This window comes from Candoia aspera, chromosome 1 (genome assembly GCF_035149785.1).
Source record: "Candoia aspera isolate rCanAsp1 chromosome 1, rCanAsp1.hap2, whole genome shotgun sequence".
NCBI lineage: Eukaryota > Metazoa > Chordata > Lepidosauria > Squamata > Boidae > Candoia > Candoia aspera.
Window position 1 is genome coordinate 279,916,410 of NC_086153.1, and position 26,274 is coordinate 279,942,683.

Here is a 26,274-nt window from a genome sequence, read left to right on the forward strand (position 1 = left end):
TGCAAAAAGGGTGTATTCCTTATAAAAGAAGTCCTCCTTGACATAGTACAGCCCAAATCGTTTTAAAACACCACAGGAAATATTCAGTAACAGGTGACCACCACCCCTTCACACCTTGAGAGCTCATGTACTAAGCTGTAAACCCCAAATGGCTTCCAGTAATGAATGATACTGTCCACCTGGAGAGCCAGTAGTTATGTAAACTGTCACTTTGCTTGTAAGTATTTAAGTCTAGCACATGGCATAGTTTATCATTCCTAAAGGAATAAGGAAGAAAATCCAGAAGTATTAATTTCTTTAGATCAACAGAAGATTGATTCTGACTACTTTAAATTAGTCAGAAATAGAGAATCAAAGAGATTTGAGTCACTCAGAAGGACTTTGTTTTCTTTTTAATAGAGACATGCCAGTTCACCCTTTTGACACACATATTTGAAGCCTTCAGGATGGCCAAAGATTACCTATATCAGCTGGACTGTGGAACTACAGGGTCGGCTCACTTTTTCAAGACATACATAATGGAATTGGACCATTTTTCTCCAATTGTCTCTACCCATCCGCATCAGATCTGGCAGGAAGGACATGTTCTAGGTCCCAGCAATTAGAGAATGCTATCCTTGGGACCCAGGAAGTATGCCTTTTCTGTTGCAGTGCTGGTTCTCAGGAACACCATACCACCTAGCACTAGATTAGCTCCAACTCTGTTGGATTGGCAGGATATTAAGCCCAAATGGGCTGGCTGCTGATTTCCCTGGTTGCCACTGTATGTTTATCCTTGTCTTTAGTTACTGTTTTGTATACTTTTTAAATTTTGTTAGCTGCTCTGTTTGTGAGATGGGTGGCAATATAAGTCAATAATAAACAAATAAATATAAAGCATACAGACAAGAAGATGGGTATCCATGTAGACCAAGGGTAGCAATGCTGCTGAACTTCTGTGAGGACTTCCTGCTGCTTCTCACTGAATAAATTATTATGATGCCAGGCTCAGGCTCAGGGGACACTTCCCAATAAACCACAAAAAGCACTTCCAACCAAACAGCATTATGCAATGATTTTATCTTTCCCTTAATGAACGGATTTATGGGTTCTGAGGAAAATTCTGAGGAAAATTCTAGTACTTCCAGAAGTTAACAACAGAGCAAACAAATTATTAGCAAGATACAGATTATTACTCCCAACACAAAAAATAAATTGTTGATAAGTAAGAGTTGATAGTAGCAGTAGTAATGAAACACCAACCTCTCCACCAAAATTCCTTTAAAATAGCTATTTATTTAAAGTAAATAAGACTTAAAAAAGAGATCAGTAAAAGGGCCATACCAGGCTGGGGAGGGGATTTTAAAGGCACAGGGCCATCACTTAAAAAGCTCTGTTTCTCCTAGCCTCTACTGAATCCTTCTTGATGGCAAAGCCCAATCCAGTCTCAGAGACTGATACGGACTAGACAAGTTCTTATGGACACAGTCAATACTTCAAATTTACTTCACTGAAATTGTTTAGAACTATAAAAAGAAATATTTGTTAAATTAGGCTCAGAAATGAATTGGCAATCAATGCAGCCAGCACAAAGCAAGACATTGGCTTCAAACATCTAGTTCACAAAACTAATCAATTGCCCTATCTCATCTTCAGAGGCATTCCAACATAGTTCAGGCATTATAAGGAGATTTGCAGATTCATAGGAGAACAGAGTTTACTGCCTTCTAGACAACTCTATGATCTTTGTATGTTCAAGTAATAGCAAGAGGTAATTATAAATCAATTAACACATGCTATGGAATGAGGTTAGTTTGCAATCTGATCATTCTCAGTTTGTGCTGCATTCATCATGTCTATATATAGGGTGCATTTCTAATGGACAGAATCACTTTTTTTAAAATGATTCTGTTTGTTCAGGATATAACAAGGGAACAATTTTGTATGCGTATACTTCTTGCAAGCACTCTCTGACATACCTCTTGTTCCCCATTTTAACATACAGAGTAGCAGCAATGGGCATGCTATTACTCACTTTTTAAAGTCTGTGGGCCATGCTGAGTTTCACCTTCCCCCAACACAACCCTTTTAACACTCACTCACACAGAGTCTGCCATATATAAAACTGCATGCCTCTTAACGGGGTCCAAATCTCTTCTCAAGTTCCATACAGAATATAATAGAGTCTTTTATAGAACAGCTATTTCACTTTATAGGTCAGCCTGAAAAAGCTCCTACTTAATTTAGCTTTCCAGGTCATCAGTTCAATCTGGAGCCTGAAGCAAAGAAATCACACCCATTTGCATATTTCAATAAACAAAATAAAATCTAGACTCTTGGTTAGTACAGTTGTTCAGATGAAAAGTGAGGTTTAGCCCTCAAGACAAAGTCACAATCACTGTAACTGGCTATGATGGGAATCAGAGTTCAGAAAATTGGGGCTCTGCCCAGGACCAATTAGGGTTAGCATGATGACCAAAATACATGGAGCACTACCTTAGTTTGGTGGTTTGGAGACCCGAGCGCCACGTGACAGAGTGAGCTCCCGCACTCGCCCCAGCTCTTACCAACCTAGCAATCTGAAAGCATGCAAACGCAATTATATAAATAGGTACCACTTTGGCGGGAAGGTAATAGCGTTCCGTGACTGTCATGTTGGCCACATGACTGCGGAAGTGTCTTTGGACAACGCTGGCTCTTCGGCCATGAAACAGATATGAGCACCGCCTGTAGTGTCGGACAAGACTAAACGGGAACTTTTACCTTTACCTTTTACATAGCAAACAGTGGAAGGACAGATAGATGATCAGTTCTATGCAACTGTTTAATTTGTGACCCATCCTTCTAAAATATAGTTTAAGGCACCACTCGCAATAAAAATAACCCAAATCAGAAAACAGTGAGGTAAAGCAAAGACATATATTACCAAATATACCTGAAAGGGTGTGTGTGTGTGTGCACCTTTTGGAAATGTGCCCGGCCAGGTTTACGGTATAGCACCAGCAGAGACACCAGGGCAGGGGAGGGGTGTGGCAGTTGTCATCCGAGAGTCTCTAGTGGCCTTCAGGGACACTGCTCCTGTGACCAGGTGTGAGACCCTGTTCTTCAAGTTGGGTTCCTGAAAACAGTTGGGAGTGTTGCTACTGTACCAGCCTCCCTGCTGCATAGCAACCTCCCTCGCTGAGCTGCTGGAGGCCGTCTTGGGGTTGACGGTGGAGTTCCCCAGACTTATGGTTCTGGGGGATTTCAACCTGGCATCCCTGGGGTGTGCCTCGGAGGCAGCTCAGGAGTTCCTGGCTACCATGGCAGCCATGGGCCTGTCCCAGATTATTCGGGACGTGACTCGAGACAGCAGCCTCACCCCGGACTTGGTTTTCTTCTCAGGGCAGTGTCAATGTGATCTGAGGGGAGAGTTAGAGCTATCCTCACTGTCATGGTCAGATCACGCCCTGGTGGCCCTGAGATTCTCTTATGCTGCCCCCCTCTGCAGGGAGGCAGGACCCGTACGATTGGTCCACCCCCAGCAACTGATGGATCCGGCAGGGTTTCAGAGGGAGCTGGGGGTTATTCCTGAGGATCTGCTGCACAGTCCAGCGGAGGTCCTGGCCGCCACCTGGAATAGAGAGGCAGCTGGGGCCTTGGACAGGATCGAGCCTGTGCAGCCTCTCTTGTCCCATTGAGCCCGACACTCCCCGTGGTTTACGGAGGAGCTGAGGGTTCTGAAGAGGATTAAGAGATGCCTAGAGCGTTGCTGGAGGAAGACAAAGACCAAATCTGACCGAACACTAAACAGAGCCACTATTAAGGCCTACCTGGTGGTGATAAGACTGGCAAAGCATCAATACTTCTCTGGCCTTATTGCATCCGCAGAATGCTGCCCGAGGGCCCTGTTTAAAATCAACCAATCCCTTTTGGGGAAGGTGGGCCCAGTGACCCACCTACAGGGCTGTGCAGAGGAGTTTTCAGAGCATCTGCAGGATAAAATTGCTCGGATCCGCTCTAAGTTAGACTCCAAGCGTGAGGCACAGTCCATGGAAATACCAAGGGAGCGTACTTACCAAGCTATCTGGGAACAGTTTGATCCTGTTGGACCCAAGGAAGTGGACAGGATCTTCCAGACAGTAAATGCCACCACTTGTCATCTAGACCCATGTCCCTCATGGCTGGTGAAAGCAGCTCAGGAGGTGACATGTGGTTGGGTCCAGGCGATAGTTAATACATCCTTGAGGGAAGGGGTGTTTCTAACCGCCTTTAAGGAGGTGCTGGTGCAGCCCCTTCTCAAGAAACTATTGCTGGACCCTACTCTACTGGACAATTTTCATCCAGTCTCCCACCTCCCCTTTTTGGGGAAAGTGGTTGAGAAAGTGGTGCTGTTGCAGCTCCAGAGGGTTCTGGATGAAACAGATTATCTAGACCCCTTTCAGTCAGGTTTCAGGCCCAGATATGGGACGGAAACGGCATTGGTAGCACTTATGGATGATCTCTGGCAGGAGTGGGATGGTGGCAATGCATCCTTCCTTGCTCTTCTTGACCTCTCAGAGGTTTTCGATACCATCGACCATGGTATCCTTTTGGGGCAGCTCAGGGATTTGGGGGTGGGCAGCGTGGTTTTGTGCTGGTTCACCTCCTTCTTCCAGGGCTGGTCCCAATCGGTGGTGATAGGGAGAGAGAGATCCGACCCTCGGCCCCTCCATTGTGGGATGCCGCAGAGTTCGGTTCTCTCTCCTCTCCTAGTCAACATCTACATGAAACCACTGGGTGAGATCATCTGTCACCATGGGATGAGGTATCATCAATATGCTGATGATACTCAATTATATATCTCCATCCAAGGTAAGTGATGCCGTGACCATCCTCTCTCAGTGCCTGGGGGCTGTAGGGGTCTGGATGGGGAACAACAGTTTCAGCTGAACCCTGGTTAAGATGGAGTGGCTGTAGGTTAATGGCTCTTCCGTATCCGGGACTTTGTCATCTTTGGTTCTGGATGGGTTTGCTCTGCCCCAGACAGACCAGGTGTATAACTTGGGGGTCTCTTGGACACACAGCTCCTGCTCAAAAAGCAGGTGGCAGCCGTGGCCAGAAGGGCCTTTGCGCAGCTTTGTGCTGTGTACCAGTTACGCCCTTTCCTGGATCGGGAAGCCCTTCAAACGGTCACTCATGCCCTTGTTATCTCCCATATCAACTATTGCAATCTCTACATGGGCTACCCTTGAAGAGTATCCAGAAGCTACAGCTGGTCCAGAATGCATCCGTGCGGTTGATTTTTGGCACCCCTAGAAGGGCATATATAACACCTTTGCTGCGTGAGCTGCATTGGGTACCGGTTTGCTTCTGGGTCCAATTCAAGGTGTTGGGTATGACTTTTAAAGCCCTACATGGCACGGGACCAGGCTACCTGAGGGACTGCCTCTTCCCTGCTACATCAACCCGTTCCACCCAATCATGCAGAGCGAGCATGCTGCAGACCCCATCTGGTGGGGCCAGAAGGCAGACCTTCTCTGCAGTAGCATCCGCCCTTTGGAACATCTTGACCCCGGAGGTGAGGTTAGCCCCATCGCTCCTGGCCTTCCAGAGGAATCTGAAGACCTGGCTCTGCCACCTGGCTTGGGGTGGGGAGGAGAATAGTCATCCTTGGGGTTGGCTAGTACCCTGAAGTACCCCTCCCATGCAAGGACTGAACGAGAGCATAGCCATCTGGACTTTATTTTTATCTACAGTTATTATCTATTTATAATTGCTTCTTATAGTGCACTTTTATATTTTGTAATTTTACTATATATTTGTTTTATTATTTCCTTGTAAACCACCCAGGGTCCCTCTGGTGGGAGGAGATGGGCAGTGACAAATTTGATTAATAAATAAATAAATAATGGTGAAAGGTGAAAGGTCCCCTGTGCAAGCGCCAAGTCATGTCTGACCCTCTGGGGGGATGCCGCTTTCATGACATTTTCTTGGCAGACTATAGTGGGGTGGTTTGCCATTGCCTTCCCCAGTCGCTACCTTCCCCAGCAAGCTGGGTGCTCATTTTACCGACCTCGGAAGGATGGAAGGCTGAGTCGACCGGAGCCGGCTATGCGAGAATCCAGCTTCCGCTGGGATCAAACTAGGGTCGTGGGGAGAGTTTCAGTTGCAATACTGCTGCCTATCCCTCTGCACCACATGAGGTTCTCAAATGAATAATATACTCATAAAACTGTATTCCAGACAAGCAGACTAAAACCAAATGCTGCCCAGTAATGGTACACAGTACATCACCAAAAGTATCATTTATTTCTCCTATTTGTTTGCGAACACAAGATCTGGGATCTTCTGTAAGTTTCTGACATCACAATATTTGGCCACTGTAACTCACAGAGGCAGTGTATAGAGAAACTTGATCTCTTCCTCCAAAATGAAAAATGACATAGTAGGGAAAGTTAAGTTACAAAGGGAACATGTTCTCATTTTTGACTTCTCATAAATAAAACAGAACAATTTCAGTCTTACTTGGAACTGCCCAATGTCAGCTTAAATGGAACCAAAAAAACCCCAAATAGATCCAAATCAAAGGAGAACCACTTTTATATCCACAATGCGGAGTATTTCTCTGAAAAAACAAACAAACTATAAAGTGTGGGGGTGGGGGGAGATTTCAATAATGACATCAAACACTGTTGTGCTACTAAAGTGGAGAAGAAAAATACGCCAGTTATGAAGTTGTTTCAGAATGTGCTACATCCAAAGAACCAGTTTCCAGAATTCTTCTCATTAGGGATACCTAGATCCATGATCAAGATTTTATACCCTTATTTTATTTTATTAAGTTTCAAGACAAAGATAACAGCTATGAAAAAACAAAAAAACTACAAAAGAAAAGAAAAGAAAAGAAAAACTAAAAAGATGTGAAAAAACAAGAATTTTTTTCCCAAAGTTACAGAAGGATGTGACTTCTGACTTTTAACAGTAAGGATATACAAAAATTGTCCATAATCAATATCTTACTCTATATTAAACCAAAGCCACATTATTTCTATGTATCATTCCACTTTGGTGCATTATAAAAATAATTAAACACAGTTATTCCCTCCCCTTATATTGAAACAAAGAAAAAAAATTCATATGAATCTCCTAACAACTTCTCCCCCAAAAGATAACACTTATTTAATTATTCCCTTCCTACTACTATTCTATACATTTCTGTCTACTATAATAAAAATCAAACTAAAAAGCACATAAATTGTCTGCCATTATACCTAATAGTACAACAACTTTAATAATCTTAATCTTAGTAAACCCAAAACCAAAGCATTTTTACCCTAATAATCTTAATCCAAATCCTTAAAAACAAATAACATCAGCCAAACCCTAAAAGCAATCCAGATAAACATTTTTAACCCTTATCCCACTTCAAAATAAACCAGAGCATTTACATATCCCCACAATGTGCACAGAACTCTTTTCTTAAGAAAATCAAATAGCCCAACTGCCCCTCTCAAAAATTCCAAATTCTCTTCAGAAAACCTCCCATACATAATGACCCCTTCTTTTTCACGGCATTCCACCAGAAAATCAATTTCACTTGTTGCTTGCAGGTCCCTCTCCCCCTTAAATTTCTCCAACTCCACTATCCAATCTTCATCCAGCATCTCAAGAGAAATCCCAATCTCAGAAGAAACATTTCTATCACTGTTAAATTCCTCAATTTCATCCGCTATATCCCCAACCAGATGACACATTTCAGACCTCATATTTTCCACAATGTCCTGAATGTCTTGCATAAAAGCTCGATAGGAGTCAGAAAGAATCTGTTTAAAATCTTGGTGGAAGTCAACAAAAAATCTGTTTAAGGTCTTCCATGTCTCACGCAGTAGATTATGGCGCTCCCTACAAGCTTAACCAGCGAAAGCCAAAGATATGGAAAAGTTCCAAAATGTATTTACACAAAGTGAAAATAAGATAAACAGACAGTTCCCAAGGGAAAGTAGAAGCAGAAAGCTGAAAGTTCAAATCAGCTGATTCAATGTGTAGGAAAATGCTAATATCTTCAAATTTAGTACAAAAATAACAGGAAGACAATGGTTTACTCCCAATCCTTCTTAATATTTGGAAGGAGAACAAGATCCAAAACTTAAGATTTTTTAAAAAGTAACCCCAAAAATAACAATAAGCACCAAAAGAGCCTGCTTCTCCTTGCTGTAGAAAGCTTCTCTTAGGGTACGCATACTTTAAAAAATATATAAATTTGCTGATCTAGAAATGGGGTGGCCAGTCTTAGTGTCCCTTTAAGGCTACAGTGCGGCTTGGAAAACAATGACATCCTCGCCTCCCTTCTAGCTCTTACCAGTCCAACACTAAGCCCCCTTGCACAGCTGTTCAGTCCACCATGTCCCCACTGGAAGTCCAAGATTTTATACTTTCAGGAGGACTATTTACTATTACTTTAGAGATTCTTCAAAATGTTCACTCCTGATTTATATTAACGGACCCATATTACTGACACCAATGCTGCTGAAACACAGCTATTGTTAACACCTATGAAAGACAAAGAGGCCCCCGAGTTTATTTCCAGAAAGTTGTAATCCAACACTGAAGCACATATATTCAGACCACAGTAGTTGGAAATAGCTACATGTAAGTGCTTTTTCTTCTGGGCTCAGCAAGAAAAATGCTTCACTCCTCTTGTTGAAGAGCAGCACACAAAGAAGCTGAACAAGTTGCTTGGCAGCTGCACGTCCCTGACAGATTTCAATTCCGACCTCAAAACAACTTTATACATATTCATTTTCTAAAACAGCTTTCTGCCATTTGTAAAGTATTACTAAGGAATCTTTGATCACTAACAGATTGAGTATACACATACAACGCTGGAAGGAATCCCAGGAAGAATGTGACTACCATAAGCTTTGAGTTAACTTCAGAAAGTTTAAACAAGCAAACTGAAGCCAGTCTATTCCTGAAGTCTTGGTTTATCTGGAATTAATGACAGTTCTCATGCTAATCTCCCTGAAGACAGGATATGATCACAATCAACAATACCTTATCTTCACGCCAAAGAAAAATGGTGCATTCGGGTGATATTTTTCAGATACTTTTTCCAAGGCAGACAACAGGCCTCCTTTATTTCAGGGTTAGGAGTCCAATTAGAACAGAGCAAAGACTTCTCCTGCCTGTTCCCTTCAGTGACCTTCCAGATGTCTATGAAAGGTCTATAAATAAGTCATCAATGCTGAATTTAGTAACAGTAGTCCAGGTTCTCATTCAGAAGCATGAGGGCTCTCAAGTGCAATCTAACCTGCACCATTTGGAGAAATGACAAATTTTAAACTAGAGTGCCCCCATCCCCAAAAGGCCATTAAAACCAGTCTAATATTGCCAAACTGTACCACCAAAGTCAAGAGCCCTTCCCCAGTAGTGGTTCCCTTTGTGGTAGCTGTGTCTGATCCAGATGGTAGCAAGTAAGCATGATTTTGGCTATCTGGAATCACCTTATTTGGAATTAGAGACACACATCTTAAAACAACATTACTTTCTAATCCAGCTTCAAAATTCATAATTTCACAGATGGCAGACAACTCAGAAACACCAAGGGCAGCCGAGGCAGTTGTCTCAGGCAGCTTAAGTTGGAAGGGTGCAGCAAACAAAAGAGCAGAATGCCATACAGCCTGCCTGCCTTCTAAAAGAGTATTCCTTCAAAATCACTGTGTATATTCTTCGCTACTTTTAAACTTAACCATCCCTTGCTTTCTGCAGTTACATTGTTCACCCCTAAACGCTTATCTCTATGCATGTTATGTGGTAACTTATCTTCATTTTTCTTAGAAGTCATTCCCTCCAATGCATTTCTCCCATTCAGAGGTCTTTCACGTCATCAGTCCACCAACCCTCCTTTGCCATGCTTCCCACTTGTGTCACTCCACACCCTTCTGTGGCACTCTGTAACGTAGTTCTTTTCACAACTTCCAGTTCATCTCTTCTTCCATCCACTTTCCATTCATTCCACCAATATCAGTACAGAATAAAGCAAACAACAGAATTCACAGTTCAAGAGAGAAAAGACCAGTCTATTAAGAATACTTCTGATCCAGACAAAGCACATCTTCACTTATTCTAATAGCATTTTACCCTTCGGATTACACATCAACAAAATAAAGAACCATTCAATCATTCTTCGAAAAACAATAATTGTAACATTCCCATGCCGGAGGTCCTTGCAACTCCATTAATGTACAGAAAGCTGAACCCTTTGGAGTACCTGCAAATCACCTGATCGCAGTCATGCCTGTGCTATGCTCACCTCACTGAGGATGCTAACAATGCTGTGAGTGATATACTTGATCTTAGAGGTCTTGCATAATGTACAATACCATCTTATACATGTATTACGTAAGACAAGTATCCTGGGTTGCAGGCCTCATTTATTTATTATTTTATTATTATTATTTTTATTTTATTTATAGCCCACACCCATTGTGGTACTCTAGGCAAGGTACAAGATCAAGTCAACATATAAAACATACTAGTAATTAAAATAATATTATCAATAAGCAATTAAGAAAGTTCTTTATAGAAGCCACAAATTAAACCCTAAGAGTCCTGCATGAAAACAATGCTGGAATTGTGAAAGTTGTAAACTTTGGGAAGCATCAATCCCTTTACAATATAAAGGTTTAAATTTCATTGTGTCACCATTTAGCCACATAGCCAGAGCTCAGTTAATAGATTATGTATAATAGTTGCACTTTGGAGCTTTTCCCCTTGGTGGATACAGCTAAGCTTATTTATGGGCAGAAATCAGCAGTGAGACTAACATGCTCAAGCGATTTGTACATCACCCTTGCCTTCACTTTCCCCATCTATGCATCTAGAACAGGAGGGACCTGCATTTGCAATGTATGCATTTTCTGATTTCCAACAGGCCAAGCATTTATTTTTCTAGCTTTCTTGCCTACTCCACTGAAGAGCCAATCTAACTATTGCTATCTTGCTTTTGTAATACGCTTGCACTAGGGACAGAGGAGACAAGCAAAATTGCTATTGAGCCGGGGCAAAGACCTGAAGGTAGCCTTGTGATTGGACCATGCCACCCCTCAGGGGACATGCGTCATGTCTCAGGCACGTATAAAAGCTCCCAATACCTCCATCGTGGGTGGGTCACGCGGTTTCCCAAGAGAAGCCTGTATTGAACACCCAGCTGTTGTTTGATCAAATAAACTGTTGTTGGAGTTAAATACGTGTTGTCTGAAGTGTCTACATTGGGAAGTAAAGGTACTTCAGACGCTGGGACCCTACACCATTTCCAGGCGAAAATCACATAATCCGCCTTTTTCATTCAGAAACTCATCCTCCTGTCCTAACTGCTTCTGAAGCTTACACTGATTTCTGTTTAAGTCATGGTTCTGCATGAAATCACCCAGGCAACAATATGCCTTTGTGCACCAACGTGCTGCAAAACAACACACTCTTCTAGAGCCTCAATCTTTACATTTAAAATAAAGAATAATGTATTAAATTTATATATCACCAACTCCCAGTTTAGCCTAAAATGCCTGGAAATTTGTAAGGTGTGTACTTCCTTCCTTGCACAATTTGTCAGCTCCTCTTGGTAAGCCAAAACTCTGGGTGTTGAAGTAGACTTTCCTCAGAAGGACTCCCCACAAACATTCAGGCAATAATGGGTGATGCAGAAGCGAGGGAATTTCCCTGGTTCTTTTAGGCCTCCTGGGAACAGTAGCTAGAAATGCAAATGAGCCCAGGAGTCTCTGGCTAATCCCCAAAAGTTTTTCCTCCAGAGAGATTATGCAGAAAGCAGCATGCTCTACTGGCATGACAAAGAAAGGGCATTAAAGGATGCTTGACTGAGAGCAAGTGTTGAACCTCCCACATATTTCTGGAAGATCACCCAGGCTTGGCACTTCAGATACTGTCAACAGGTAAAAAAGCAGTTCCACAAAAATGTGTTAAGAAATAAGAAACACAATAGCTGCACAATGCTTTTTCCCATCTGCCTGAGTGGACTCCAGATCAGTTAAAGCATATAAAAAACAATGCTAGCTTCCAAATTCTCCATCATCTGTTCCCCCCTTGCCTGAAAAAAATTATAATAAAAGGATTGGGAAGAAGAGAGTCCCCAAATAGGCCAAGTGTTTCAATAATGTGTCTGCAGATTACAATCAGTCTCAAGATGAAGACTGAGGCTGAATGCATTAGTAATAACACTGTAATAATATGTAATTAGTAATACTAATAGAATGCATTAGTACCTTGCCCATCTCATATTAAACCTAGCAGTCTATACTTAGGTTAGTATTAAATTATATACTTAGACAACTTAGGCTAAACTAGTATTAGGTTATACCGGACAACCCTGTGACCCATTGGGTCATCCTTTGAGAGAAAGGTAGTACAATCTGATGTGACCAGAATAAACATTAAATTTTAGGCTGACCATATTTTTTTACCCCAATGCTGGATGGTCCTGTGATTATCTGCGAAAAGTATTTATCATAAATAGAAAAATAATTGCAGTGGCAAACAAACATCAATAATAAGTATTTACTTACCTAAACAGATAAACAGAACGAGCATGGGCGGGCAAAAAAGTAGTGGGAGTGGGAGCAACTTCTGACTTCCTGCTGGCTTCCCCATTGACTTTGCTTGTGGGAAGCTGGCAGGAAATGCTGGAAATCACGATCACATGACCACAGGGATGCTGCAACGGCCACAAGTTTGCAAATAAAACTGGCCTGAACATTGTTGAAATGTCAAGATGTAGAGCGAAGAACCACACTGAGATCAGAAGATTAAGCTCTAATGTTTATTGTTCTACTCTACTAGACAAAATCCTGCTAAACTGAAAAGGCCCTAGCAAACTACTACAAAAATCCCAGAAACCTAAGGCGGTTCTTTTCTGGTCCTCTTGATTGGAAACTGGAGAGATTCAGTACTGCATGTGCACTTTTCCCCCTGGAGAGGGCCTCCCTCTTCTTCACCAGCAATCTCCGTAACATCAAATTTGAATTCCACAGGAGTAATGGGTCCTGGATTTTTTACACATTCTTTAAGTTAGTGGATTTCAGGTACTGATTCAAAAATCGTTGCAGTATAACTCACTGTTTTGGCTAACTTGAGGGTACAGACAGACAACAGATAAACATGAGAGTTTTAGCAGTATATAGATACTTAGGCTACAATTAGGTTATCTGGAGTTCCTGGGAGGAGGAGGGGGAGGAGGAGTTGTAATTATTATATCATTCTTGCAGATTGATAGGTAGATGTTTTTTCAGTTCCCAGTCTATAGATGAGAGTGTGTGACTAGCCCAAAGTCACCCAGCTGGCTTCCATGTCAGAACCTTTATCACAACACCACACTGACTCTCAGAGTATTTAGGAGAACAAAATTAAGCAACAGCAGTTCCAAAAGGTACACTATGAATTCCAAGTTTAATTCAATTTGGCACCTGATCCCAAGAAAAACTAAACCAGGTCAGATCTGGTTAGTCCCTTGATGTGAGACTACCAGGAAATCCCAGGCTCTACCCTAGACTAGGAAGTCCAAAAGACATCCTGAAACTCATTGGCAAAACTCTTCCATTCTGTGGCCAAAAAAATGCCAAATGTGTTCACAGGATAACCAGCAGTCCAACTCACTTTGGGCGTATCTGTCCCTTTACTTTGTCATGATTAATAAAATGTTTTTAGCATTGCTTCTGACATTACTTTTGGGAGACATATCCATTATTAATATACCTACAGAAATCAATTAAACAATCGTTTACAATTTCTAGGGCAGGATTAACATATTAAGCTAAACCAGAATTGAACAAATGACATTATGGCTCAACACTGTGTAATCCAGGGCCATGATCTTGAACTGGCTAGATGTTTCAGATTTCCTGTACTGTAGATAGTTATTTTAATCTGGACTGCACAAATCTAATTTCATTCCAACTAATTTTGGTGAGTCAATTTTAAGTATAGAAAACATCACATCTGTGTTAGAATGCTTCAACTTCAGACAACAGTCCAGAAGAGCAAGAACAAGTCTTTTTGGTTAATCCTCACTCCTGAATTCATCTAGTATTTCTTAAATATAAAATTTTATGCTAGAAGAGATTGGAAACCCACAATAAAATATAGTTATAAACTATCAGAAAAGAATTGCTTCCCTGCTGTCTTTTCACACACACCAACTGTTGCCTGCAGCCTTTCTCTAAGCTCCTGAATGTACAGTATACTGTATAAAGTCCATCTCAGAATCTAACTGACAGAAAAAACAAGAGGAGATTAATCATCAAGAGATTATCCCTACCTCTTCTAATATGGAAGAAATATGGAAGCCAAGATCCAGACTCAAAAGCAGCTTGAGGATTTAGGAAGCTCCCTGTTAATTTAGAAGAATACAACAGCAAATTCTTTAAACTGTCATAAATTCTTTTGTTACAGAAAGGCCTTCAATCAAGCAGGCCCCAGCCAATGAGGACTTTACAGAACCTAGAATAGCAGAACACTGGTCAGTTGAACAGCACTGACAGCATCTCTCCTGGATTTCTAACGGCCCATTCCCCAACTTCATACTTTTATGCAGCATAAGCCCTTCTTGCAGTCCACTGAGCCACTCAGATCAGCAGCACAGTTTCTTGCCATTTAAAAGCATGACATATATGAAGATGGGCAAGCATCAAAATAGGCTGAAAATAGTTTTCAAAACAATCCCTGCAAACTCAGTGAAAAGGTTCCAGGGAAAAATGAAAATCCCAGCCCCAACCACCTCCGTGATGTGGCCCCACTCAGTTTGAATTATTGCCTAGTACCTATCCAATGTGGCCCCCTCAAATGTTAAGTGTGCCCCTCAGTGCCAGAATACTGCCCGCTTCTGCCCTACATAAATCTGTTGACCTTAAAGATTTACCAAGACTCTAGCCATGTTCACATGTTCTTAAAAGCAAAAATTTTGCACCAAAGCTCACAGAAAGTTATATAATTTCCCCCTCTAACAAAACATGTAACTGCATATGGGCCTGAGCAATTACAGTTTTATTTGGTTCACTCCAAGCAGCAGATGTTTGGAAAACAATTCCTAGATATTTAAAGGCCTTGATATTTTCTACGCAGGTGTCATTTATTTTCCATCAATGGTTATGGCTAGGAAGCCTTTTGACCTGTTATCTCAGTCATTCAGTCATGGCCTCTTCCATGCCACTCCACTTCACCCAGTTTGCGCCCCGACCCCCAACACTCAGGGTGATCCCCAGACATATCCAGTCTTCAGTAGGCCCTTTGGATCTATTATATGCAACCCTCCAAAAACCAAAATTTCTTTAGAGAGATTTACAGAATATTTTAAAACTGCAATAAATGTCTGCCAAAAACATCTGCTTAAAATATTTAACATACAAACAGTAATACAGTATGCATGAACATCCACACTCACCCTCGAACATAACAGAATTATTTGGCTTTATTCGTTTTTTAAAATATAATTCCAGCACGTGGATTGTTTCTATTGCTGTCAATATACATTATAACTAAGCTCAGGTTTGCTTTCTATGCTTGCCCAGAAGGTAAAAGTTTAACCATTTCATTCTGATATATTCATTGGCCACTGATGCATGTTGTTTAGACCACAGGGAAGCTTATAAAAAAATTGGAGAGGATCATGCCTTGATAATTGCCTATACTTTATGATAAAAAGGCAGGTAAAGACAATATTCTGATGAAATACTGTCAGGGAGCCAGAACGCTACCCCGAATTCTTTCATGCCATAAACAATTGATGCAAGGTTATGTACAGATTATGTGGGGAGATGTGGAGGTTCACAATTGTACTAAGCCATAGCTTGGTTAGTCATGGTTTCAGGAACTGGCTGAGACACTGGCTGGAACCACATATTGCACTAAGCCATAAATCATGATTTACAAACCTCAATGGCCAAAATCAAACAAACTAGATTATCACTTAGTCAATGTACAGAAGATATACATACACTCACACTTGTGCATGTATGCATATCTTCATACTGCAAGTACGAATTTGATAGGAGACAGTAATTTGAACAAAGCCAGCTCCTAAATCATGTAAGTTTCTAGGGATTTGTTATTTTTTTGTAGTTCTGTAAATAAAAAGGACGTATCTACTAAGCAGCTGCATTTAGACACTTAGGGCTCAGAAGACCTTCACTTCCACTTCCTCTGAATAACGGTAGTTTGATAGTGCCAATTATTATTTGCACAGGTAGCCTGCACTTTGCAAGCCTGCTCTAAGAAAACACTAGCAAATGCAAGTCCTAGCCTCTTGACAGCTCTGAAACCGGAAAATAGCATAAGTACTTACAATGTTTACATGAATCTATCTTCTCACAGTTGCTTTTGGAATGGGTGGTAAGATTTGCTGTCCTATTTTACATACTGAAATTGAGAGCCAACCTGGTGCAGTGGTTAAGATGCTGGATTGGAGACCATGAATTCTTCCCCTAGGCATGAAAACCAAATGGGTGACTTTGGGCCAGTCACTCTCTCAGCCCAACCCACCTTACAGGGCTGTTCTGTGGGAGACTTTAACAGACTTCGCTATTTGCGAGCATTTGATTACTTAAACATCCTTTCCACAAAAGAGAAAATATCAGGTAAGTGGTCCCACTATGTATTCATCTCCACAAGAGGTCAGTTTATATGCACTGAATGGTATACAGTACAGTATGTAAGTAAGAAATCTATTCTTGTAGGCCTGTTGAAGGGTAATTTGATGCTTCTCTAGGCAAGACATTTCTCCAGTAGTGAAGACAAACAGGAAGCACTCATAATCTTATCTCCCACCCTGACTGCTTTTTGGCCAGCATTAGAGGGGGTAGCTATGGCTTAAAAGCTTGAAATGAAGCCTGGTAAATTAAAACCGTAGTTGCTCTAATTCCTTGCTTGGCAAAGTGTCGCTTTCTCTTTTCAGCTCTAACTGTAGTCTGGCTCATAATACCTACTACAAGATAGTTTGGAAGTTAGGATATTGGACTTCAGTGTGGGAAATGCAAATGCTAGTTAAACTGTAAACTCGACCTAAATTTATCTGCCGCTGTTATCAGGCAAAAATAAGATCAATGGGCATGACTTTCAGCTTCTTAAAAGACTGATAGCATGCACAGCACACACTGCATCTCAGACTTTGAAAGAGAAAGCTTATTAGCTATGAAACCTCCACAGTCAAAAGCAGCTTTCCAAATACCAGGGGTAATCAAAAACAGATAGATGCACGTATCCTTTAGAAGGTCCCAACTGAACTTATTCCTTTTGTAATTTGAAAATAAGGACCACCCTTGGCCTAGAGTTTCATTCCAAGATTCCAGGATTTGTCTCAGTTCTCCCTTCCATCCATATCTATCCATCTCTCTCTATATCTTTATCAGGGCTGCAACTGGGGGGTGCAAGAGGGGCATGTGCCCCGGGCGCTGCACTGGGGGGGGCGCCAAAATGAGCGCTGGGGGGCCGCCAAAATGGGTGTGGAATCCATGTTTGCCCCAGGTGACACAGACCCTAGTTGCGGCCCTGATCTTTATCTCTATATCTATCTCTACATCTGGGTTTAGGATTGTGGCCAGAAAAATAAATAAGTGTATTTATTTTCTAGCCATAGCCCTAAACCTCAGATCTTCTACAATAATACCATAAAGCATTTGCTCATTTTTTTCAGTTTTCTTTAAAATGTATTATCATTGGTACATTTATAGCAACATTCTCTTCTAATTCCATTACAGTACTGTACTAAGCTGCAACCCTTTGTTATGAGATCGGGCTAAACCACTCAAACTATCTGAAAAAAATATTATTCTACTTGAAAAACAATCATGCCATTTCTACCAGGCAACCGAAATTCTATGACAGTAGCCTGCAAAGATCTCACTTGCGGCATGAATAACCAAGCTCAAATTATCATATTTTGGACACATTATGTAAAGACCTAGCCCTCTGGAGAAGTCTATAATGCTGGAAAAGGTGGAAGGAAAGAGAAGAGGAGGAGGACCAGTGGCAAGCTGGATGGATTCAATTAGAGTGGCGATGGAAGACCTGAACAGATCATCCTGGAGAAAATCTGTGTGTTTGCTAAGACTCAACACCAACTTGATGGGACATAATCAGTCAAGCCAGGCAGCCAAGAAGAATTAAGCCTAGACAGTCTATGACACTTAGCGTACAAGGATGGAAGTAAAGCAGCATTTTAATGCTGCACACACATCTACTCTAACATTAATAATACGCACACCATTAATTTTTTTATTTTTTTATTTTATATCCCACCATTATTATTTTTATAAATAACTCAAGGAGGTGAACATACCAAATACTCCTTCCTCCTCCTATTTTCCCCACAACAACGCTGTGAGGTGGGTTGGGCTGAGAGTGAGTGACTGGCCCAAGGTCACCCAGCCGGCTTTCATTGCCTAAGGTGGGATTAGAACTCAGTCTCCTGATTTCTTCTAGCCCATTGCCTTAACCACTAGACCACACTGGCTCCAACTAAATTTTTTTTAAAAATCACAGAGAGGGTAGTGAGGCAGTATTAGTTATAGCTGTCCTGTCACCAGCATACACTCCTCAGAACAAAACTCACTTGAAGGATTACTTAAGTGTGGTAAAAGAACCTGAATACAATTGTCATTACAATGAGTTCTATGCCTGGAGATCTGAAATATCTTATACTAGCGTATTCTTTTCTATGTCCTGTGGCAGGATTAGAACTAACGCTTCTAATTTCCCTGTGAATGTCTTGTTAATTATTCCACATTCCTTTAACAAAATGTATGCCCTTTGTGAGAAATCCCAGTTTCTCTTGCTTCCACTTTTTTCTTCACAACTTACTCAATCTCAAGAATAACAACTAACTGTTTGGTACCTCCTGCATGTCAAAGTCGCCTGCTGCATTTCAAATGATGTTCCTGTAGTGTCTTCACACTTTAAAAGATGTGTCTCCCCCCAACTTTACCTGATCAGTGACATCAGACATCCCTTTGAAATTCATTTGATGCACATACCCTTGTATTACTTTGATCAACTTTCTATATATTATTAGATGCAGATTCCTTATGGATAATTACAATGAAATAACATTTTATTGAAACTGTTATGTAAACTGTAAAACTTTATACATAATACAACTACATATGCAAGAAAAGTCCACTTATATACAATTTATTATTCTGTATTTTTCTCGTTATTTTTATTTTTTCCTCTATTCTATTAAAGCAAGAAAAAGCCCAAACACCCAACACTCCTACAATTCCTCATCCCATCACATCATCAAAAGCACCCTTGCTAGGTAAAATCTATGTAATCTTGAAGCTCTTGCTCTGGGTTCTTCAGTGCAAGAGACCAGTGACTCACTGTAATCTACTAGCTTTGAAGATAAATTATAATTTGGATCCTTTCCAGTTACGGGTTTTCTACCACATTCTAGCATGGTTGGCAGGATAGGAAACTCTGGTATCAGATGGTTCCCTGAGGGTGACACCCATTGGTTCCTTCAGGAGACAGAGCCCATGATTCATTTGATCCAGTCCTGGGTTTCCACATCACTACTTATGGCCTTCTGCAGGAATATGTAGTCTGAAGTACATGGCAAGATACAAACTGCATTCCCATTCCATGCTAGCATATAACCTGGTTTATTTGATTTGGGTTTAGCATATTGAGCAAAGCCAGCTATTGTGGTCTGTAAACTGTGGCATATACCTTATCATGAAGGAAGAACCTAGTCTCAGAATTCATCTCTGTAAGAACTAAAGTTCACATGCTGTACTACGCTAGGATTTATTCAACCAGTTTCTTCAGAAAGTCACATCAGAGGAAAGATGGATCAGATGCCAAGTGCTCTCTTACTACTATGCACGAGAAATAACTTGATAACAAACTATGTTCACACAACACACTTAGCCAAATCAAACAAACGACATTATCAGCTTAGTGTGTAGAAACCAGCTATATTTATTTAAACCATCCTGCCATCATACATTTGTATTTTATTAGTTATCTGGGAAGCAGAATGAAGAAAAGGCTGTTTACAGCACTTGGGAGTATAACAATGATGTACAAGACATATGTTTCCAAACCTGTTTCTCATTGCCAATACAAATAGTTTCCTATATCCCTCAAGTTTGGCTCAGTTTTGATAAAACCAACTAGGTTCACTCCATAAAAACTTGAAAACTAGCTTTCATCAACAGTATTCTCATGACATACTCAGCCTTATCTGACAAGAATGGCACGTACATTCCACAGTATTCCAGCACCTACCAATGTTGCAACTCAAGACCTGACCATCTCATCCAAGTACGATATCAGGGAAAAATCTAAAATCAGATATAACCTGAATACATGGAGGAAATACCTTGTCCAGTCCCTTTCTCTTTTGATCTCAGCTCCCATCCCTGTGCAACCATGGGATGGGGAAAACGAATAGCCAAAAAATAGACACTGGTGAATCTAACCACTCCTTTTTGTGTTTGCAGGCTGGAGAGAGGGTTTCAGTATAAAGTAACTCTTTCTTCTGGATCCAGATGACATGGAAAACTGGAGATGATTATCTCTACATCTAGCCTGGGGTTAAAACTACTCTTAGGACATCACCTTAAGCTCTGTTTATCCACAATCTGGCTTCCTACAACATGCTAGGTTCAAAAATAACCTATCTTAGTATGTTATGGGAAGACAGCCATTCTTTAACAAGCCATGCTTACCTATCATGGTGGCATGTATTATTAGAGGGGCCCAAGTGACCAACAGCTAGGGAAGGAAGGAATGCACTGCTTTCTTCAAGGACTCAATCCCCACAATGTAGCTCCATTTGCCCCTTATACCACTCTTTTACAAAACTGGCTGACTATAGGAGAGGGACGCAGATTTAACTATCATATGTTGGGGGTTATTTCCCCAATGGTGAGAGCGTGGTGTGGTTAAGGCCCCAGACTAGAAACGGGGAGATGGTGAGTTCTAGTCCCGCCTTAGGCACAAAGCCAGCTGGGTGACCTTGGGCCAGTCACTTTCTCTCAGCCCTAGGAACGACGCAATGGTGAACCACTTCTGAAAAACCTTGCCAAGAAAACTGCAGGGACTTGTCCAGGCAGTCTCCGAGAATCCGACATGATTGAACGGATTAAAAAAAAATTCCCCTATGAAACTCTATAATATACTCCTATACTGTCTTAAATTTCACTATTCTTAATCACTCAAACATAAAGATATTGCAAAATACAAATAATCTCTTCTCAATTTTACCATTCCAGCCATCAAACAAGAAAAATTAGCTTCACATGCATCCATGTATTAATTTGCTTCCCCCCTTTCTGGGATTTTTTTATTCTTCCATGGCTCCTTTTATCCTGCTAGCCCAAGAAAGACGTATCTAAAATCAAGAGGAATAAGCAACCCACTTTCACCTGAGAATAAGACAAATGTTATGGAATTAATTCAAAAAAAGCGTATCCCAGCAAGGAGAGCATTTTTTAAAATCCAGGCTTTGAAAAGACACAGGCATGGTAAGCAAAATTCAGCTACTTGTAACTTCTTTAGAAACAGATATTGAAAGCTGAGCCTTATCTTTTCGGTGAGGAAGGTGGTTTGAAAATGTGCTTTAATTGTCCAGTAGACACCGGCCAATACCACTAACAGTTCATACTCTACCTCCATACAATAGCTCTATGGCTTTTGTACAAAAAGAGGCCCTTCCTGAAAAGATTTGGAAAACAAACATATTGAGCACAGAAAAATAAAGGTAAGCTCCAAAACTGAGTCCTCTTTCTCTAGCTTCCATTTCGTAGTCTCCCATTTGCGGGACCTAAGCTGTTCATAGTGCCCAGAGTTACAAGAGCAACACCAATCTTCTGGAGTAAATCCTGGCTCACCTAGTGGGGTCTCTCCATGTTTCTTCACAGGCCCAGATTCAGCTAGTATCACACGCTTTAAGCAAACCCTCAGAAGTAATTACTTATAATTATGTGCAATTACATTCAATTTTTGGATGCAAAAATGGATGTATTTGCTATTTTTTTCTGCAAAGGCATGTGATTAGGCAATGGCTGAGCTCTCAGGTATGTGGGCCTCCAGCCTCATATTTCAATGGTTACTCAGTATGGTCAAGCTGAATATTCCTTTGTATTAAGTACACAAATTAGAGAATATTATCTTCTAAAAGAGAACAAAATAATGGTTGCTTCTCTCTATCAGTATTCTCAGACCAATGAGGAAAAACCACAGAAAGGGGGGAAAAAAATCTTTGGCATGAGTCTGTTATTTAAAAAAATAATGCCAAAAAAAGGAAGGAAGTCACACAACCCCAACAGCAGGCATCTCAAGGAAGTATTACTGTAATGTTTAGTTCCTTGACACTTTTAATCCTGAGTTAAAATGAAGCTGTCATGTGTCAAACAATAAAACAGCATTAGGTATCTCTCAGACACCTGTTGTTCCTGAGAAGCAATTCCAGAGGCACAAGATAAGCAAATCAAAATTTTGCTTAACTAAGCAGACCCTTACTATCATTTCTGCATGGAAGAAGCACAAGAGTTTTGATGGCTCTTATAGGAATTGTATGGTGTCAGCTGCTGTGTTGTAATGGTGTTACTGTTTTATTGTTCACCACCCAGAATCCACTGGGAGCAGGGCAGCCTCAAATTGCTGAAAAAAATATTGCCCACCCCCATTGATTTGCTTGATTCTACCTCTTCTAGCCCAACATCCCCTGCAGTATCACCTGATATATGCAGTTTAGAAAGGCAACCTTTATGGACCTTCAAAGCAGCAATGGAGGCTTTCCCATTTGTATTATACACCCAGTTCAGGAAGGCAGATGTGACAACCTCTGCTATCATCTTCACCACCACCAAACACAACACAATCCCTTTGCCACAAGTGAAGAATGCTACAAGAGAGACATGGCCCAGTTGGAGATCTTACCTTAGTGCTGATATCTTCCCGCTTGGTCCCTGGTTTGCTTCTTCTTAGTTTGATAGAGGGAGACCGAAGTAAATTTTTTATTCTGCTTGTTATTGTGGAGCCTTCAACCGACATCATAGTCTTGGTGGGAAGAAAATACAGTCCCCTCTCAAACGCCTTCCACGGAGCAGTTCAGAAGGGCTGGATTTCACATCACTTGCTGAAGACTCCAGGCCTCCTCCTTTCACTTCATCAGAGGGCTCCCACTCCAGGACATGGTGGCTCTGCAATATGGCTACGCACAATTCTTCTTATGTCAGTTCAAAAGACCAAGATCAATACAGACCTTTGAGAAATGAAAGGGGGGGACCCAAGGTAAGCCAATAATACACTTAGGGGCATCTTAATCTTTTTTAGGAAGTAATGTTTTCAAAAATTACTGAATTTCATCAGGAGTCAAGTAAGGTCACTACCATCCCCACATTGCCTACTGTTTAAAAAAGGTGGCTGTTTTAAAAATGGGTGTGTGCATGTGACAGTAACAAAAAGATCATGCTCCAGCCTTGGGGTGGGGGGGCTATTCCTCCTAACAATTGTAAGGGTATGTTCAGACACCCAACCACAAATTTATCAACCACATTTCACCAAACATGTTGTTCAAATCCAGCTTGTAGGGTTAATCTGTAGCTCAAAGCCATGCAAACCTAGAAAACTGAATTCCATAATCCCTGAAGTAGTTAATTATAGATCTTTATAAACATAGCTTAATAGTCAAACCATAACACTTGGCATGGGAATCCTTATTTTAGAGATGAATGCAAAATCAAATTTCCAAGGAAATCCCTCCACACCCTCTGTGGAGTAACAACATACTGTACGTTGTTGCAAATGCTTAAGGATTACCCGTTTAAGAAACAGAAATCAGATACGTAAACCAAGTAAACCAAAATAATACCGCCGGCAATTAGATCAACTCAAGGGTTTTGAACTCAGCTTTTAATACAGGGGGCATTTTTCAAGCCTAAAAATGATGTACTATTTCAAACACCTCACTTACACATTAAAAAGAGAACCACGACCGTCCAAGATTATCAGAGGTTCAACCCCCAAACCTTGAATGATTGTGAAGTCAATATGAAACTCTACGGAAATTTCCGAACAGAAGTTTGCGTAAAACCTCTTTCCCATCCGCGAAGGAGAGAAGGCGAGGAATGCACAAAGGGAGGTCGAATAACGCATAAGCCGTTCCAGAGCTTTTCAGGCCAACAACAGGCTGAGGAAACCGGAGAAATCCAGGAGTAATTCAGTCAGACCATTTGCTGCCCTAAAACCACGAAACGCAGCTTCTTGCTATAAAAGAAGCCCCTCCAGGGGTCAACCTTTGTTACCTTGGAAAGGAGGCAACGCCGCTCCGTAGAGGAAGCGAAAAAAAGCCCTCTCCCCCAGTTCTCGTCCATGCAGCCCTTTTTCGTCCTCTCACCAGCCACGGTCGCATTCAAACGCGCCCTTGCCTTCCCGGCGCGCCCGCCTGCCGCCTTTCTTCTCTTCCCGGCTCGGCGCGGCTTCCCAAACGCGCGGGGGCACCGGGAGCCCTCCAGCTGCAGGGAAGCTGGGGAGTTCCTCTGGCGGCTCGGGGGTGGGGGACCGAGCGAAGCGGGGGGAGAGAAAAAGGGCTGCCTTCCCGCTTCGAGGCTGCGAGCGAGCAGCCAGTCCTCGCTCCGCACGCCAGCTGACAGCAACGCTTTGGCCAAGTCGCCGGAGCACCCGTGCCGGGAAGCCTGCCAGACCGATCCCTGCCTCCCCGCAGAGCCTGGGTTCCAGCCCCTCGGATCGTCCCTGTTCCTCCTCCTCCTCCTCCTCGTCGCTCAGCTGTTTCTTCTCGGCAAGCCCCAAGCCGGCGACCCCTCTGCCGCCGGCTGCGCCTCTCTGTCCCTCCGAGGCTCGGCTCACTGTGGCAGAGCCGTCGCAGCCAGCCAGATTCCGCGGAGGCTATGGTGGCCTAGGCAGACCAAACCAAGGAACGGAGAAGAAATCAGAAGCAGACCGCCCGCCGAAATCGACGCCGCGAAGTCAAGGGAGGCGGGCGGAGGGGGGATGAATATTTCGACCGCAGAGCTCCTGCAGGAAGAAGGCGGCTCCTTCCTCGGCGAGGGAGAAGCCCGGCGAATGCTTTGCCCGCCCTCTTTGGCTGCTGTCTTGAGTCGGCAAGCAAAAATGAAGGTGCCCGTTGCTTCCGGAACACCTGGACGCGTTTTTAGAAGCCGCAGCGTTCGGGCCACGGACCCACCTGAAGTGTCTGGTAGTAGATTATTAATGGCGTTATTAGGTGGGGTTGCCAACTTTTTCTCCTAACCTCTGCACGGACGCTGTGCTTTAAGCATTGTATGGAATACAGGAGGCTAAGGGCCCCCTTTTTTAAAACCACGCTGGAAGGAATTCTGAAATCAGTGGCATCTCAGGCCTCCACCATACCTGCAAGCCATATTTGGTGATTGCCCTAATTCAAGTACAACTGCCTAAGTTCACACTACATGCTAGGCCCTTGTGTGATCTACCTGTTTCTGATTTAACACAATATATGAATACATGGTTTGTAAACGATGCCCTATAATCCAGGATGTTCTGTGAACCCAACCAAGTAAACTATAGGTAAATGAAACGTGTCTTAGCATAATAGCTGAACTAGACCACAGTGCTACCATGCTGTCTGAAATGCTCTTACAGTTCCATTATCTTGGCTCAAAAACAAGTCATTGAATTAAATGTAATTTGCTACCAATTAAATCTGGTATAACCCACCAATATTTCTACGTGAAGCTAACCCATGCATAGTTGCACTGGAAGTATGCTTGAATTACTGGATTTTTCTCTACTTTGTTTTCTTTGTATGGGGAACGTGATTGAGCAGTGATAGGTACAGGTCTCCTCCTGCCTATTTATTTCTTGGCAGACAATATTAATGAGGGTGCTATCTAAGACTGTTTCTAGTCTTCGGCCACATTCCTAAAAATGTTTAGACAAATACTGGACTTCTTTTGGCACTTAACTGTCTTTACTTCCTTATAGTGACCAATATGTCAGCAGACATATGCCTAACTCAGCACAATCAAGCTGCAAGTGTGCTTATGTTTAAAAGCAGCACAGAGTAAATTATGTAAGGCTCAAATGGTCCTAGGCACATCTTTCTGAGGACAAACACAAAATATAACCAGAGTGGATCTCTGCCATGGAAACATTTAAGAATGGTTTTATATCTGCTAAAAATTGTTTGCACAATACCTATTACTTTTCTGTTTCAGAATGTCACATTTCAATACATGTTTTGTACACAGTATTGCTATCTTCCTAGGCAACAGATGTTACAGCTGTAATCCTACACATACTTGCAAGGATGACCATGGCCAC

At 41.9% G+C, this 26,274-nt stretch overlaps 1 protein-coding gene across 1 annotated transcript in view; it reads right to left on the reverse strand.

Moving 5' to 3' along the window:
* Positions 1-24,900, reverse strand: part of MAPKBP1 (mitogen-activated protein kinase binding protein 1) — a 137,089-nt gene extending 112,189 nt beyond the window's left edge. The window contains exons 1-2 of the mRNA XM_063289913.1: positions 24,258-24,900; positions 22,891-23,215 (exon numbers count right to left, since the gene is read on the reverse strand). Of these exons, the coding sequence (XP_063145983.1) occupies positions 22,891-23,007 (117 nt within the window). The 5' untranslated portion in view covers positions 23,008-23,215; positions 24,258-24,900. The remainder of the gene's footprint in view (positions 1-22,890; positions 23,216-24,257) is intronic.
* Positions 24,901-26,274: the final 1,374 nt, after the last annotated feature.